Source organism: Cyprinodon tularosa, unplaced genomic scaffold (genome assembly GCF_016077235.1).
Source record: "Cyprinodon tularosa strain WSP-4 unplaced genomic scaffold, ASM1607723v1 ctg613, whole genome shotgun sequence".
NCBI classification, from domain to species: Eukaryota; Metazoa; Chordata; class Actinopteri; order Cyprinodontiformes; family Cyprinodontidae; genus Cyprinodon; species Cyprinodon tularosa.
Window position 1 is genome coordinate 63,355 of NW_024039356.1, and position 16,658 is coordinate 80,012.

General features: G+C 41.1%; 1 protein-coding gene across 1 annotated transcript in view; it reads right to left on the reverse strand.

Moving 5' to 3' along the window:
• LOC119798199 (metabotropic glutamate receptor 8-like) overlaps nucleotides 1-16,658 on the reverse strand; it is a gene marked incomplete at its 3' end in the record, with an annotated part of 104,580 nt that overhangs the window by 59,110 nt on the left and 28,812 nt on the right. Inside the window, exon 3 of the mRNA XM_038307550.1 lies at nucleotides 6,597-6,813. Coding sequence (XP_038163478.1) covers nucleotides 6,597-6,813 — 217 coding nt within the window. The remainder of the gene's footprint in view (nucleotides 1-6,596; nucleotides 6,814-16,658) is intronic.

Genomic DNA, 16,658 nt, shown 5'->3' on the forward strand with positions numbered 1-16,658 from the left:
CACATTCTATAATACTTGGTAATGTGAGGCAGACATTTCGATCTAAAAATTATATTTCATATCCACTAGCTCCTCTTCCAGCTACTTTCCTGACTCAGGCCAGACATGGGCAATGTGGAGTCAACAAGTCATCTCCATGTCATGTATTTAATCTACCCAGCCAATTAACCAGGTGAGTCCAATCTGCACAGGTTAATTCACGGTGAAGATTGGACTCACCTGCTTCAGTGGCTGGGTAGAACAAATACATGACATGGAGATGACTTGTTGACTCCACATTGCCCATGTCTGACTCAAGCACATGTTCTCAGTGTATATGGAGTGCTTGGACTTCGGTCATTGAACACATAAAAAAAAGTTTTAGCACTATTGGGTTTATGCCCCTGGCTGTGTCGAGGAAAGACAGGTCAGGTAAATCTCCCTCAAATTTAGCTTACTGGAGTTCCATTAAAAGATCCCATAACTTTATTAGCTTGGAGTAAGTTAGTTTCAATTGCTTCTGGTGATCCATACTTTTCATAAAGTCTCTTCCAGATTAAATTTAGCCCTGCTTGTGGATGGTTTATAAGTATTGCTCTACTCTGTTCTACATGCTGTAGTGATTCTATCCCGACCCACATCAACAGAAGATCCATTTCTTCACTTGGTGACAGGTCCAAACCCCATGTTGCTGACTTAAAAGAGCGTTTCCAGGCTCTGTCGTTCTGTGGTTTGTGACTGAATTCCAACAAACCTGTTGAACAAGCTCACGGCGAGCTAAATATCGAACAAAGTAATTCAAGTTTGAGCTGGTGTTATTTGTATATGCAAGAGGTCATGTTTGGAGGTCTGTAATATTGGGTATTAAGACCACTATTAAACCCTAGTATAACACCTTCAGGTCCCTCACATTTAACGACTGTAGGTTCTGTGGAGTAACCTGTGGAGACTGTAAAGCAGTTGGAAGAAAAGATGTAACATCTGCCTAAAGCCGGGAAGATGAAATATTGCAATAAGGCTTTGACTATGTGGCTGAATCACCACCAGCCCATGACTGTCTGTGACTCTCCTGAATCTGATTTTGGTTGAGAACATATTGCTCAGTAGGTCCTCGGGTGTCCGATGGATCGGGCATCCGTTTTTGCTGTGGCCTTTGCTGCAGCCTACCCAGTGGACGAGGCCATTACTTGTACTGAAGAGCCTGAGGCATGTGAGCGTGTCTTCCCATACGAGGTTCCTTCTCCCATGTATACTGGCTGTATATATTTGTTTTTTATTATTATCTTGATTTCAGTTAACAGTGTGTTTTCTTGGCACTGCCATTGTATCACTGTGCTGTCATCATCATATTTACTCCATATGACTTGACTGTCAGTTAAACTCCTCCTCAACATCAAACCTCTGAAGACAGATGACTCCTTCTCCATAGGTTTATTAACGTTGTAAGGAAGGGGAAACTGCAACATACAAAATCACAACCAACCCCTTAATATTAAAGCAAAAAAAATCTCTTAGAAGTCAAACAAATCACTTCATTTTAACACCGACACTAGGTGACCTGATTAACTAAATTACTTCTGTTTCATAAACATTATGTGTAAACAATATAAACAACAAATCAAATGAATTATGTATTTATCTATTCACTTATTTATCTATTCACTGTGGTTTGACACAGGAACCAGCCTTGTCACATATATTAACAATGATACTTCAGCAGGAGTAATTTTATCCTAGCAAAATATCATTTCAGTCAAAATAATGACTTGACGTTGCAAATATCACCATAAAATATCAATACATACTAGAGGTGGGCGGATCGATCGTAGGATCGATGCTATCGATACCAATGCTGGTATTGATATTGAATAATACTTTAACAAGATTGATGCTTTTTATTCTCTCCCACACACTCTAACTGCAACAGATTCACCAGTCTCCCCGTCTGTGTCACTGCACTTTGCTAATCCCCTGTCCCCTCTCTAGCTCAGCACACTTTGCCTGGCCCTGGCCTCTCAGCTCTCTTTCCACTCGACAAACAAACAACCGTGCTGCTGCTCCTCAGACTGCTCCAGAGAGAGAGAGAGAGAGAGAGAGAGAGAGAGACCATTAGAGCACAAAATACCATAAATGAAACACCAGCTGTATGGTTTATAAAAAGCTGGTTAAATGCAGTGGAAACACAACAAGTTTATATGAACAAATGAAAAACCAACATGAGCAAGAAAACATGGAGCTACAGAAACAATGAGAGGAGACAAAAATTCACTCATTGACCCGACAGACCCTCAGACAGACGTCACTGATAGAGGCGTTTCAGAGCTGCAGAAAATATCCAGGTATATAAAAATGATCACCTTCAGATTAACTTTTAAAAAAGATATTATATGTCATATGTTAGTGGAGCCCACTCAGAAAGTGGAATTAAGACCTTAAAATGTGAAAACGTGTTATCTAAGTGGGCTAACATTAGCAACCCTTTACTTATTACACGATGGGGACATTTATAGAATTAAAGCAACAGGCAAGTTCACACAGTACAAAGAAAATTACACATGGATTGAAATATATAATATAAGAGGTGGATTAGGAAAAAACACTATGAACAGAACATTATTATTATTATGGCATTGTAATAATAAAAAAAAAAATCATAAAAACACCAAAAGGTCAACAGTCACATGAAACATCAATCTTAAATGTAAAAAGTATTGGTATCGTATGGATATCAGCGATACTGACCCTGTATTTACTTGGTATTGGATCGATTAAAAATTCCTGGTGTCATCCACCTCTAAAAAAAAGTTTGCAGATGTTGTTTGATAAATTTTACAACATTTACCTCTATACTATGGGCATTTTACCTCCTGATTACCTCATTCTAAAATTTCCTCATAACAATACAACAATAGTCCAGCCTTGAAGTAACAAATGCATGGACTAGTTTCTCAGTATCACCCCTGGACAGGAGTGGCTAATTTTTGCAATAAACCAGCAGTTTTGCCCGTTCTGGCCCCCAGCAAACATTTGACTATGGTCCCTGGTGTCTCTAATGCCACATTTCTGACTATGGAGCTGCCAATTACCAGAGTGGGCTTCTCAGTGGGTTCATCACTGAGTGGGGAAAATCGGTTAGAAACAAGAACAGGTTGGTGGTGACCAGTGGGCAGAGATCCACTACTACGCTTTCTGCGTACAGTTATCCAATCGCCTGGCTGCTCAGGCACTGCTGAAGGACAGCTACGTGTGGGGCCTACTTTAACTCCTGGATGTTCAACAGCCTGAAGCCTGGATTCTAACTCTCACACCCTCGCCTCCAAAGCTACAAAAATGCTGCACCTATTACACATCCCATTATCACTAAAGGAGGCAGAGGAATAACTGAACATCTGACACAGAGAGCAGGAGAGAGGAGAGGAAGAAGGAAGAGTTTGAAAAACGTATGTATTTAATGACTTACATCTTTCTGCTGTGGCTGCTGATGTTGTTTGTAAGGATCTTTAACTATGGTTAATTGATTTTGTTCAAACACTAAAAGTTTGGGTCATCTACAAACTCTAATACAATTTTGTGGGTCAGAAAGTGAAGGTGTGGGAATCTCAGCATTAAAGGACTTGCAGTGATGGAGGAAAGCAGCAGCATTGATCCATCCTGTAACATCTAAAAAGGAACCAAAATAAAAAACTCCACCAGCTGCTGACATGGAGTGACTCAGCTCAGCATGCAGGAGGTCAAGGTTCTTTGGAACCTGCAGCTCCTCACTGATCACAGAGAGACTTCAAGGGCTTCAAAGGCAAAGTCCGATGAATACAGATGGATATGAAGTTAACACAATAACCAGGAAGGAAAAGCCATTAGATCTTCTGCTTTTTGCTTTATTCTGAACAATGAAATGTGAATGGGAAGATGCAAAGAATCCAGTTTATTTGTAGTGATATTGTTTAAATAGCCTTTATTCTATGACAGCCTGCCTCTTCCGCTGAGGTTACACACACTGTTGTCTGCAAAGCTCTCTTGTCATCTGCCAGATGGCATGGCTCACCACACTGAAGCAGGCACTGATGGTCTGAGGAGGGTCGATAGCTAAAGGTCTTCCAGCCCAGAGATGGAGGATGTACAGTATCACAGTCATGTTAGAGGTGTTCAATTAAACATCGCGGTCTAAGAAAGGCAGGAACGTCTTATTTTAAGCCATCTCAATAGGTTTATTTTTACCTGTCACTTCATTTGGATGGAGAAAAAAATTGTTGTTGCAACTTTTGTTACAGTAGTTATTAAAATTAATATACTAATAACTAATAATGTTGGAATACAGCTGAGCTAATGGGTAAAGCTGGCTAAAGCTAACTGCTATAGGTAGACTAAGACAAATTTTATTTTCATCTTGTATACACAGAGTGTATACAAAACGAAATTACAATGCATACAGCTTACAACAGTGAAATGAACATTTCCATTTATTAAGTACAGCAGTGATCAGAATAATATGATGCAAAGGCAGCAGAAACAGTGAGAAAACAGTAGAAAGGTGAGTTGAGCTAGCTGGGACTAACTAAAGATATGCCAGTCCAACCTACTGGGCACACTGAGAAATAGGGTGGCCAGACATCCGGCTTTAGGCCCACAGTGCTGATTTTCATTGCACTGTCCGGCGTCCAGCGCAGCATCCAGCCGGATGCCTATTAGTCCTCCTTTATTGGGCACAAGATTTTTTTCCCCCATTTTTGCTGGACTGCAGCACAATATCCAATCATAGAAGTAAAAAAAATACATTGACTATTTGGTCTAACAGATGGCTAAGAGTAGTCCTGTGTCATATAATATGACGTCATATGACTTTTGTTTGTCATTGGTTAAAAAAGTAAACAAGGATCATAGTGCTACTACGTTAGACATTGACAGAAAGTTAGCATCAAGTCAAAAGGCAACACCTGGTTTAACTTTGAACAGACAAAAGAGTGAATTTACAACGAAAAGTAGTGGAGACTCTTTCTATTGCTTCTGCACACTTTGCCGATGTGATTTGGACGTAAGCGGTCGAGGGAAAGCTGCTATTAAAAGGCATGTGAGGATCGATTAACATAAAATTAATAAACTTGCAGCATGGAACTGTATCAATGAAAGCTTTTTTCACAAAGTTTCACCATCCCTGGATGATAAAAGGATGGCGCTTCTGGATTAAAGAAGGATGGTAGAAGCAGTCAAACTGGTTAGATGTCTGTGTTCTGTCATCCCTCCAGTCAAACTGTTGGGTGATAGAAGATCAGACCGCAGTGCCTGAACCCACCCCCAGCTCTCCAGCTTTCCTAGATTTTAACCTGACAACAAACTGAAATACTGTCGATGCAACATTAAATGGTGTAGGCCATGTTTGGAAAGTCTTAATCATTCCCAAAGGAACGTAGGTGATCTCAGGTGATCTCAGTGGGAACTTAGACAAAGGACAAAAGGCAGATGTTTCAGCTTTCCTGAGACTTGACCTCAAACCAGTGGAAGGTTCCGTTATTTGCAGCTAAACAACATCTCTATAGTCTCTAGGAGATTATTGATGGCCTCTAGCATCAGGTTGGAGGTAAAAACTCAGAGAACTGAGATGCAGCTCGATCTTGCTGTAAAAATGTCAGCTGTGGACATTTTTATAGTAATGGATATTTGAAAATAGCAGTAACATCACAGATGTGCAAAATGACAGCAGCATGTTATTAAACATCATTTATTTATCATAATCACCATCATCATCAGCATCATCACCATCATCATCACCATCATCACCATCAACATCAACATCACCACCACCATCATCATCATCATCATTATCAACACCATCATTATCATCATCACCACCATCATCATCATCATCATCATCAAGCTCAGGGATTCATTTCCTCTGATCAAGTTCCTGTCAGAGCTCACCTGAAGGCCATGGTGATAGCAGCTCAGCCCATATGAAGCCAGTTGCTGCTTTATAGTGACCTACTTTATAGCAACATTATATTGAATCTATTCAGAAACATGCGGTAAACATGCCACCCGGGTTGCCGTGTCGAGGACTGAGGCCTCCCGACATAGGTCGTGCTCTCTGACCACTGCACCACCAAAGCATGCCCAAGAAATTCTTTATTAATGCCAAAATAAGTTTAAATGTTGTAGTAACTAATAGGTTAGTTTTTAACCAGTTTTAGGTGTTGATTCTGTAGATGCGAAGGATCTCCTGTAGAGGTCTGTCCTGCACCGAATCTGGATCAGCCTCTGATCTAAGACCCTCTGTTGGGGTCTAACAGTCTGATGAAGAGGATGATCACTGTCGTCCATCATCTTCTTCATCTTCAGAGGTTCTAGAGGAGTTCCTAGAACAGAGCCAGCCTTTGTTATCAGCTGGTTGAGCTTCTTTCAGTCATTAGCTCTCATGATGATGATGATGATGATGGTGGATGAAGAGATCACTCTCCACAGCAGACTGATAGAAGATCTGCAGCATCTGAAGGACCTAAGCTTCTTCTAGAAGTCCAGTCTGCTCTGTCCCTTCTTGGAGACGGTATCAGAAGTCCTTTATCCTTCTAGAAACATTTTATTTCACAGAAATAATGACTTAGCAGCTTCAGCATCGGTTCACCTACCAGACTCTCTGGAAATCTGGACAAAGGCCTCCACGCCACTCTCACCGTAGTTGCCCTCAGATGCCAGAGTGGACACATAGTTCCAGCCAATGGCTGTGACGATGTCCAGCATGGCCTGAGCCTGGTAGGAATCAGGGGGAACCACACGGGAGAAAAAGTCGTAGCGCGTGTTGTCACTGAGCTCCGGTGCTGTGGAGGCATAGCTGATCTGAGGAATCTGTGGAAACAGGAGGGTTTACATCAGCATCAGTTAGAACCATGTAGATCCACAGAGGTCACTGCAGATAACAGAACCCTTCGTGGTTAGCGCCATTTCTAGACGTCCTTCACACAATAAGAAAGGCTGTTTTACAGTGGCTTAAAACAGCAAACAGGTCTGCTGCTAGCTAGCTAGCTCCTCATGTCTACAATTATACTGATGGTCAGTGGATGGAAACATGCAACTGCAGATCCAGCTGTTTAGAGCTTTTTGAAATCCACAAACAGCTGGTATTCCAGTAGATCTTTCTACAGACCAACATGAAGCGGTGTGTTGTCATGACTGGTGAAGTGGAAGATAAAGGAGACATGATATCAAACATCCACAAATGTAAATCTGAACAGTGTTGAGTGTGTTTGTTGTCTTAAGATGTTCCAAAAGTGCAAAAATTGTGTTGATGACTCTATATAGAACATATATGTAGCATGCTCATGCCATGAAACATGGCCAGTTCAATGTGGAAGGTGCATTGCACTTATCCAATATAATGTTCTAGTGTTTATGTTAAATTCATTATCAGCTTCCAGTCAGTTGTTTAATTTTGTCTCTCGTTATGCTGCTCCAGCATGCTGTTAAACCAATCTTTCTCCCTTGCTCGCATATCTTATGCTCTACCATCAGGTTATGTTATTTCCCCTGTCATCACGTCACATCGCCATGCTCTGCCATATACCATGGGCGTAGGTTTGCATAGGGACCAAAGGGACATGTCCCTACAAAAATTTTGAACCGACCTAATTGTCCCTACCAATATTTGGATGTGAGCAACATGTTTCTAATTTACAGCAGTAGTTGTTGCAGCAGTGGCTTCTTTTCCTCTCGCAGCTCCTCTGCCTGGTCTCTCCTGTCCCTTTCACGTAGCAGCGCATGGAACTGTGCTGCGCTGTTTAACTCCACTCTCATTGGTTGTTCTGCCTTAGGTTCCGCCTTCTCTCTCTCTTACTGGCTGTTTTCTAAGTCTGCGTGTGCTTGGAGCACAAAATTGAAAATTTATTCATACTAGAATACCACAGTTACTACAATTAATATTAGGCTGCAAAACTAGTCCCAATTAAAAAAAAAAAAAGGAATATCATGTACACTAAACAAAAACCTTTTTTTTTCTTTTATAAAACGAAATATTCTGAGTCAGCCTGGAGTTCTGAAGACTGCTGGAAAAATGGGCAAATAAAGGCTGTAAGCCATCAACATTTCTGATTCTTAGCCACAGCCAACTAAAAAAGAAAATGTGAGGGTTTCCTTTTTACCGATATTTAGTTGCTGTTACTGTTTTTTACTGTTTGACTCTTTGAGGAAGTTCAGGTATAATTATTAGCAGGTGTTATTTCTCTTATAGAGTATAACAACAAGAAATGGCATCTAAACATCTGCTGTTTTTCGTTTAAAAAGCATAATAAGGGTTCCACATAATAATAGTAATTTAATTGACTATTTATACTTCTAGAAATAGGATAAAGACAAGAACAAACAGAGGAAGAATATTAACATTGATTTTATCTTACATAGATTTCCACACAGTCTATAAGTAAATTAGTACAAACATTAATGTCTGCTAAAAATGCTGGAATCTGGCTGTTTATTTTGGTTATTATTAAATTAGAGATAAGATAGTGTTATATTGTCATAATATTAATAATTGTTAAAAGTGATTTTAAATCTGAATACACTTAGGCCCATGCTCAGTGTTGTGTTTGTAGATGATGCCACTAAAAAAGAAAATAGACATAAGGAGCTGTTTAAACAGTCAGACAGTAGACAATATAGGACGATGAGAAAAGGTTGTGTTTCATTTAATCCTTTACTATTAAAAATGAACTTATACATTATATGATTATAGGAAACACAGATATCCAGTAATAATGATGCAGGGCAGCTTGTAGATGAAGCAGCTGCCCTTCAGTGCTCCAGGTGCTGTCTAAATAAACCAGGTGAAACTAAAATATTTCCTCTTGAGGAGTTCTGGATGGAGAATATTGACAGACAAAAACATTTTTTTAATCTTATATATCAGTGTTTTTCAATCCTGGTCCTCAAGGCACCCTGCCCTGCATGTTTTAGATGTTTCCCAGCTTTCACACACCTGTTATCAATTGATAGCAGATTATCAGGCTTTGCTGAACTGCAATCATCTGAATCAGGGGTGCTGAACCTCAGAAACATCCAAAACATGCAGAGCAGGGTGCCTTGAGGACCAGGATTGAAAAACACTGTTATATATATATATATATATATATATATATATATATATATATATATATATATATATATATATATATATATATATATATATATATATATATATATATATATATATATATATATATATATATATATATATATTGTATTTTTACAATGTTGGTATAATTACTGATCTAAGTGGGTTGCTCTGTCGGGGGAAAGGCACATTTTACATTTATATTACTGTATGTTTTAAAGTCTCTATTCTCCAGTTAACGATGAATAACCTACTAAATTAGTTAACGAATATTGAAATAATCAATTAATACGATTAATTTTTTCAGCCCCAGATAAAATACATGAAATGGGCTACACAGTGTAACTACAGCCCAGATGTTCAACTTTTATAGTAAAGTTAATATTTTAATGAATGTATTATTTTGCTTGATACAGAGAGAGCATAGTAGGTAAAAATATAAGAGTTGGGTTTCACTCTGCACTATTCTGTATCTTCAAAAGAAAATACTGTATTTACCTTCTCTCTTAGTCGTTCAAATGAAACCGTTTTCAAAGTGTAAAACAGTCCTAATTCCACATTCATCAGAGCCGGTGATACTTCAAACATTGATAAACAGCATCTAATGAGTGTAGTGCTTATAACATTTTTATTAATGTAGCAAAATTATGCTTTTCTCTTTTAACAATGAATTCCTCTTATCAGTATGGATGCTCACATCGAGCATAAAAAAGGGCATGCATATTGCATAGCACCAATGACACCCAACCAATAGTGTCCCTACCAAAGTTCAAATCAAACCTACGCCCTTGCCATATACCCTGATGATGCTGTTTGCTCTGTTGTGTTCTTCTGTGTTTTCAACATATCTATTTAGGCTCCGCAGGTCTCCTCTCTCTCCTGTCCTTTAAAAGCTGTTTGGCTCATCTTTATTTTTTGGAGTTTGATGTTTTAACAGTAATAAACCTTTTTTAATTTCACTCGTCATTCCGGTACTTGCTGGTCGCCCACGCAGCAGTGAACAGTAAACCTTCTTCATGCTTCTTCAGACTCACAACACAGTTATCTCAAAGTAAGAGGCCTGAACCAGCAGTGTAGTCCAGGGTATACACGGGTATACGGAGTATACCCACTTCTCCCCCATGATCCGCACTATTAGGCAGAATATACAAGCCAAATTTCCCTTTTTTTCTTTAAGCCATCACCTGTGCTCCTCTGCTTCTAATTGGCTAGTACTACTGATTACATTGGTTAACTGTAGGCATGAGGACCAGTGAGCCAATCGGAGGCAGAGAGGGGCGGGTCCTGCTGAAGTTAATTTTGCTCACATATTAAATAACATAAGTTTACTTTAAACAATATTTTTTTAGACTGCCGCTTTGCGGCAAGAAGGTTTTGGGTTTCATTCCCGGCCCGCGTATTCCCTGAGCATGTGTGAGTTCTCTCCGGGTACTCCAGCTTCCTCCCACAGTCCAAAAACATGACTGTTAGGTTAATTGGCTTCTCTAAATTCTCCTTAGTTTCGAGTGTGTGTGTGAATGGTTGTTTTTCCTGTTTGTCTCTGTGTTGCCCTGCGATGGACTGGCGACCTGTCCAGGGTGGACCCCACCTATCGCCAGTAGACCGCTGGAGATAGGCACCAGCACCCCTTGTCACCCCAGCAGGGAAAAGCGTGAAGGACAATGGATGGATGTTTCTTTAGGATTAGCAAAGAGCTAATATGAACAGAGCTAGTCAAACAACACTTTTATTTCCTAATTACAAACATCCTCGTAAATTAGCATTAGCCAGCTGTTCAGCTAATGTTAGCAATGCTACCTCGTTAGCTTAATGGTGATGCCATCTCTGCTTCCCCATCCCCGCTCGATAAGATGGTGTCAGTGAAGAGGAAGGAGCCTCTTCATCCTTAAAGATGGCGGTACAACTTTGGATAATGACATCACCACGCTAGGCGGGCATGGCCATTTCTATTGTTGGACTTCGTGAATGATGTTAATAACATGTCAGGACTCGACAGCACTGGGTTAGACGGATTTATCAATAATAATAATATTAAAACTTGAACTTTATTGATCCCCTCTCTGGGTTTAACCCGGCGCCCGGGCGCCTGGGGAGCAGTGTGGGTTTAAGAGTCTTCCTCAGGGACTCAGAGTGGAGGCAGTGGGGATCAAGCCGGGTACGACCTTCTCAGAGCACAGTCCACTGCTCTAACCACTAGGCTAACACTCCTTGATGTGATGTAAATGTTTTTTTATGTTAAATAATGTTTTATTAAATAATCTGAATTATGAATTCCTGTATATATATATATATATATATATATATATATATATATATATTAGGGATGGGACGATTTATGAAAACCGTCAGAATTGTTCGGTTCGACTGTCTCGGTTCGATTCGCGTGTGTTTCGTTCGGTTCATGCGCTACTCCTTTTTCTCATAGAGGAAGCGATTACACTCCAGAGCAGAAGATGACGGAACTGCGACCAAAGCCAACCGCCAGTAGTAAACAAGAAGAAGAAGAAGTGTAGCAGCTTAGCCGGGTGTAGCAGAAAAAATCAGTTGTGGAGAATTGTGTCGGACTGGCGAGTGGGAAAGAACAGGAGTTGGAAGACGCGCCAGCAGCACTTTATAGGTCTGCTGTATGGGAGCGCTTTGCATTTAGAGTGACCTACGATGACGGCGGAAAGAAAGTTGTGGATAAAAGTGCAACAGTGTGCAAGCATTGTGCAACACGTTTTATGCTAACAGCAACATGTCATGCTAACCCCGAAATCCCTCATACTCCGTCAGCAACCCCCGCTCCGCCCCGCTGCGCTCCAGACCGGCTGCTCAAAGCAAAGCCTACAGCCCCCACTGTGGCTTCGTCTGCTCCCCTCTGAGTTCCTTGGAGATGGTAGAGAGCATGTAACCTGACAACAGCCAGATGGCATGTTACAGAGCATGCACCAGATGATTAAATTCAAAGCAGCAAAACATACGGAAATGATCCAGGGTTTCCGCGGACCATTTAAAATAATTACAATCCATTATTGTTTGGGGGATTTTTTCATTAATTTCATAATTTTTTATGGGATTTCGGTGTAATCAACATGTATCGAATCGAACCGAAAACCGTGACCAGAAACCGTAAATCGAACCGAACCGTGGATTTTGTGAACCGTTCCACCCCTAATATATATATATATATATATATATATATATATATTTAACAAAAACAGGAAGATAAGGAGGATCTGATTAAAGGAGTTCAAACAGAAGCAATTAGCATAAAGTTAAAATGATTTCAGACATCATTTACCATTTATGGGTATCCTTTGATGTAATGAACACATTCAGTATTTGCTGTTAGGATGGGATTTTCTCTGATCCGAGATTTATTCTTTTAGGATGCTTTCATTTAGATGCATCATACCGGCCTGTAGAGAGGAGTTCATTACAGCCTCTTAAAATAATCAACATGATAATAAAATCGGAGCAAACAGAGCTCTATTATCGGAATCATACCGGGATCATCAGATGTGGTCTGCTGGTGGTTCATTTATTTATTTCTAATCCATTTATTGTGGAGACTAAATCCCTTCTTCACCACCACTGCAGCTGCTTAGCAATGTATGGTGCGTTCACTGCCACTTGGCAAGCTAGTATTAGATTAGCATCAGCAAACATGGCAAGAATTAAAGGAATAAATTAATTTCTTACACTTTATTTAGCTCCTTTTTAACCATTATCTCCAACCTGGGCAAGACGCAGCAGAAACAAGCAAACTAAACAAACATTAAAACATTTTTAAAAGACCTAAGATTTTAAATGAAATATAGAAAAAAAGCCCAGAGAAAGAAAGGAATGATTGAAAGGAAACATTGGGGTGAAGAAGCGAAACCTTACATTCCTCTTTTTAGGGGCTAATGAAGGACTACAGATAGTTAAAGCTACAGTGTGTAACTTTTAGCGACATCTAGCGGTCAGACTGCAGACCGCAGCAACATGAACATCTCCCCCCCCACCGCTTCTCCCCTCCAACAGTACGGCGAGCGTTACGGGACAAAATGTCTTCCACGACGTCCGCATCACCTACCTTCTCAAGTGATGAGGTTTGTTTACATAGATAATTTTACAGATAGTATTTCATTAGTCTGTGTAGGGTATAGATTTCATGTAGACTTAAGATAATAAATATACCCGTTATTTTTTCTACATCGTTGTGACATTTTGGCGATCTCGCAATCACTAGTTTGTTGGCTCTGCGCTGCCGTAGCGCAAAGATGTCTGCCTCCATGGCTGCAAGACCCGCTCCTATGTAATTATAAATAACGAATTCTAAGGCAACGCAAATATTAAGGTTAAGAGGCTGAGCTCGTAGATGATGATAAATAACATAGTTATGTATAATATATGACATTTCTGACTGTATATCCCTGTAATTATTACACACTGTAGCTTTAACTTTGGATTTACACAAGTTATTAGCAATGCTGATCAGACAACGGAGATCAAAACAACTCTAACATTAAACTTTAATATTAAAGGTCAAGAGTAATTCTCCTCATCATTATTAGAAGCTAAATGTGCAATATTCTGGACCAACTAAGGCAGGAACTGCTCAGTGTCCTTTGAAGGAGGCTGATGACCAGGAGAGAAGATTGAAACCGAGCAGAACGAGGAACTGCTGCAGACATGGATCCTGAAAACAAGCAGCAATGACAGGATGTGGGTACCATCAGTTTCTGTGCTCATCACAGTGACAGCGTGTGTTGGTGGACCAATCAGCTGTCAGGAGTGATGAGTTTCTCCCTGATGGGGCTCTGCTGAGAAGAGATCAACAGGGAAACGTCTGTACTGCACATATCAGCTCTGGGTTCTGATACACAAGTGAACACGTCAGGATGACAGTGGACAATAAATGAAGATAAACAGCATAAAACAGAAAAAGACACCTCAGCTCTTCCTATAAGTTAGAATCCTAGCATAAAATCCGTACTTCAAATAAAAAGAAACAAGAATTCAAACAAAATCCAAGCAGAACTAGACTTTTTGGTCATGCTGAGATTAATTTTAACCTTAGAGAGTCGATAAAACCCCAGATAAAAGAGAATGTCTTTTTATCAGATTACAACAATAAAACTTTCTTTAACTCTCTGCTGTCGATCTGCTGCCTTTCCTTTGATTCCCGGCCCAGGGTCTTTCTGCATGGAGTTTACATGTTCTCCCTGAGCATTGATTCTCTCCGGGTACTCCAGCTTCCTCCCACAGTTCAAAAACATGACTGTTAGGTTCATTGTCTTCTCATTGGGTGTCTCTGTGTTCCCCAGCGACAGACCGGCCACCCTTCTCTCACCCATACCGACCCCACCGTGAAGCGGGAGAAGGTGGATGGATTAAATCTACATGACGGTTATGTAAAAATGGTTTCCATAAAATCAGACCATAAAACAGACCAAAAAGCCTTAAGCTAAAGACAGAAGCTAAAATCCAGCCCTTATCATCATAATGGATGGATGGATGGATGGATGGATGGATGGATGGATAGATGGATGGACGGACGGACGGACGGAAGGACGGATGGACGGACGGATGGATGGATGGATGGACGGACGGATGGATGGATGAACGGACGGACGGATGATGGATGGATGGATGGATGGACGGACGGATGATGGATGGATGGATTGATGGATGGACGGACGGACGGATGGACGGATGGACGGACGGACGGACGGACGGATTGATGGATGGATGGATGGATGGACGGACGGATGATGGATGGATGGATGGACGGACGGACGGATGGATGGATGGACGGATGGATGGATGGATGGATGGATGGACGGACGGATGATGGATGGATGGATGGATGGATGAATGGATGGATAGATGGATGGATGGATGGACGGATGGATGGATGGATGGATGGACGGATGGACGGATGGACGGATGGATGGATGGATGGATGGATCCAGTGTTCCCAAAGAGTGTCCCTCATTACAGTGTCTTTTTCTCCCCAGTGGTTGAATGTAAAAAGGCGTCAGGCTGCCCGTTGAAATAACCTGCATGCATTTGTTTCCAGTTCTTTAGAAATCTCTGCTGCATTAAAGGGGCAGGTACCTATTAAACTCTACCAGCAGAACATCACAAACATGCAGGACATCGGGGCTGGAGGACTGGAGCCAACTAAATCTTCATGCTGACTGATTTGCATCTAACCAAAGAAGACTAGTATAGGTCCTCTAGTTAGTCATGCATGAGACTGTCTGAGCTCAGTGTGATGACTGAACGGAGGCTAAGCGTCAGCAGACACTCTTTGGGAAGCATTGTGTCCTGCAGCAAAGAGTGGAGCACCTCTCTCTCACAACTTAACCTTAAAACGTCACATCCTCCATGGTCTGCTGCAGCGGGAGAGACGCTTGATCCTAATCTGGGTGAACAACATTAACAGCGGCATGCTGTGACATCATCATCCTCAGGCTCACAGAGAAAACCAACAAGTTCCTCCTCTGACCCGGCCTCCTGCTCCCAACTGCAGCCCACAGAGAAGAATGAAACGCAGATCCAGGTGGAACCACACCATAGTCGCCAGGATGATGGTGATGATGATGTTGATGATGGTGGTGCGATCTATCAAGGCTATGAAGAATCCAAAACTCTGTCCCAATAGAAACTTGTCATGTCTGCTGTCATTGCAGGTCAGTGAACACATCTGTCTGCAGGCTGCAGACCGGCTGGCAGGAAAGGCAGCAGCTGGTGGGAGCCGGTTGCTGGTTCAATGGCAGAAACCCATTCAGATGGATTTCTGAGAGAAAGAGCTATTTTTAAACCAGGATTAAAAACCACAACAGGAGAAATTAGGATATTTCTCATCTTTCCCTTCAGCTGCAGAGCATGATGTTACCACCACCATGCTTCATGCTGGACAGGGTGTTACTGCAGTGGTAGGTTTATCACTGATTTCAGGTCAGTTAACAAAAACCTTATTAATATTCTGACATTGAGGTTATTATGTCATAAAAACTAACAAAAATAAAAATATTACCACCATTTTCTTTAGGAAAGCAACAAACTGAGAGGGCGACACACCATTAGATTGGTTCTATTAGGTCTTTGTTTTTTGTTTACTTACAGGGTGGCAGGCTTGTTGTCCCCAGTGATTGCTACCTTTATAATGGAGCAGTTTCCTGGAGCAAGCTGCCAGTTGGTTCCGCTCTCAGTGGTAAAACAGGTCAAGCTCTGTTAGCGATCTAAGCTTCCTGAGTTTCCTCTTAACCTCTCCTTGCTTTCGTCCTCCACAGATCCATACCGGACGCTCACCAGGATCATCTCCTTGCTGCTCCGGAACTGTCACCACTCCAGTGACTCCTTACAGGACCTCTCAGCCTGCCTGTCCACCCTCAGTCCAACACCAGACCATCCACCAGAAAAAGATCTAAACACAGACTCTCTCTCACTGTTGCTGTCTAAGGCGACAGAGGACTCCTCCATTAATCCAGGAAATAAAACCCTTAAATCTTCCCCTGTCTCTGCAGTTGTCACTTGCTTAAGAGTCTGGTTAAGCATTATGTCATGTTCTGTTTCTAACAAGTTGTATTAAAAGTTCACATTTCAATTCACT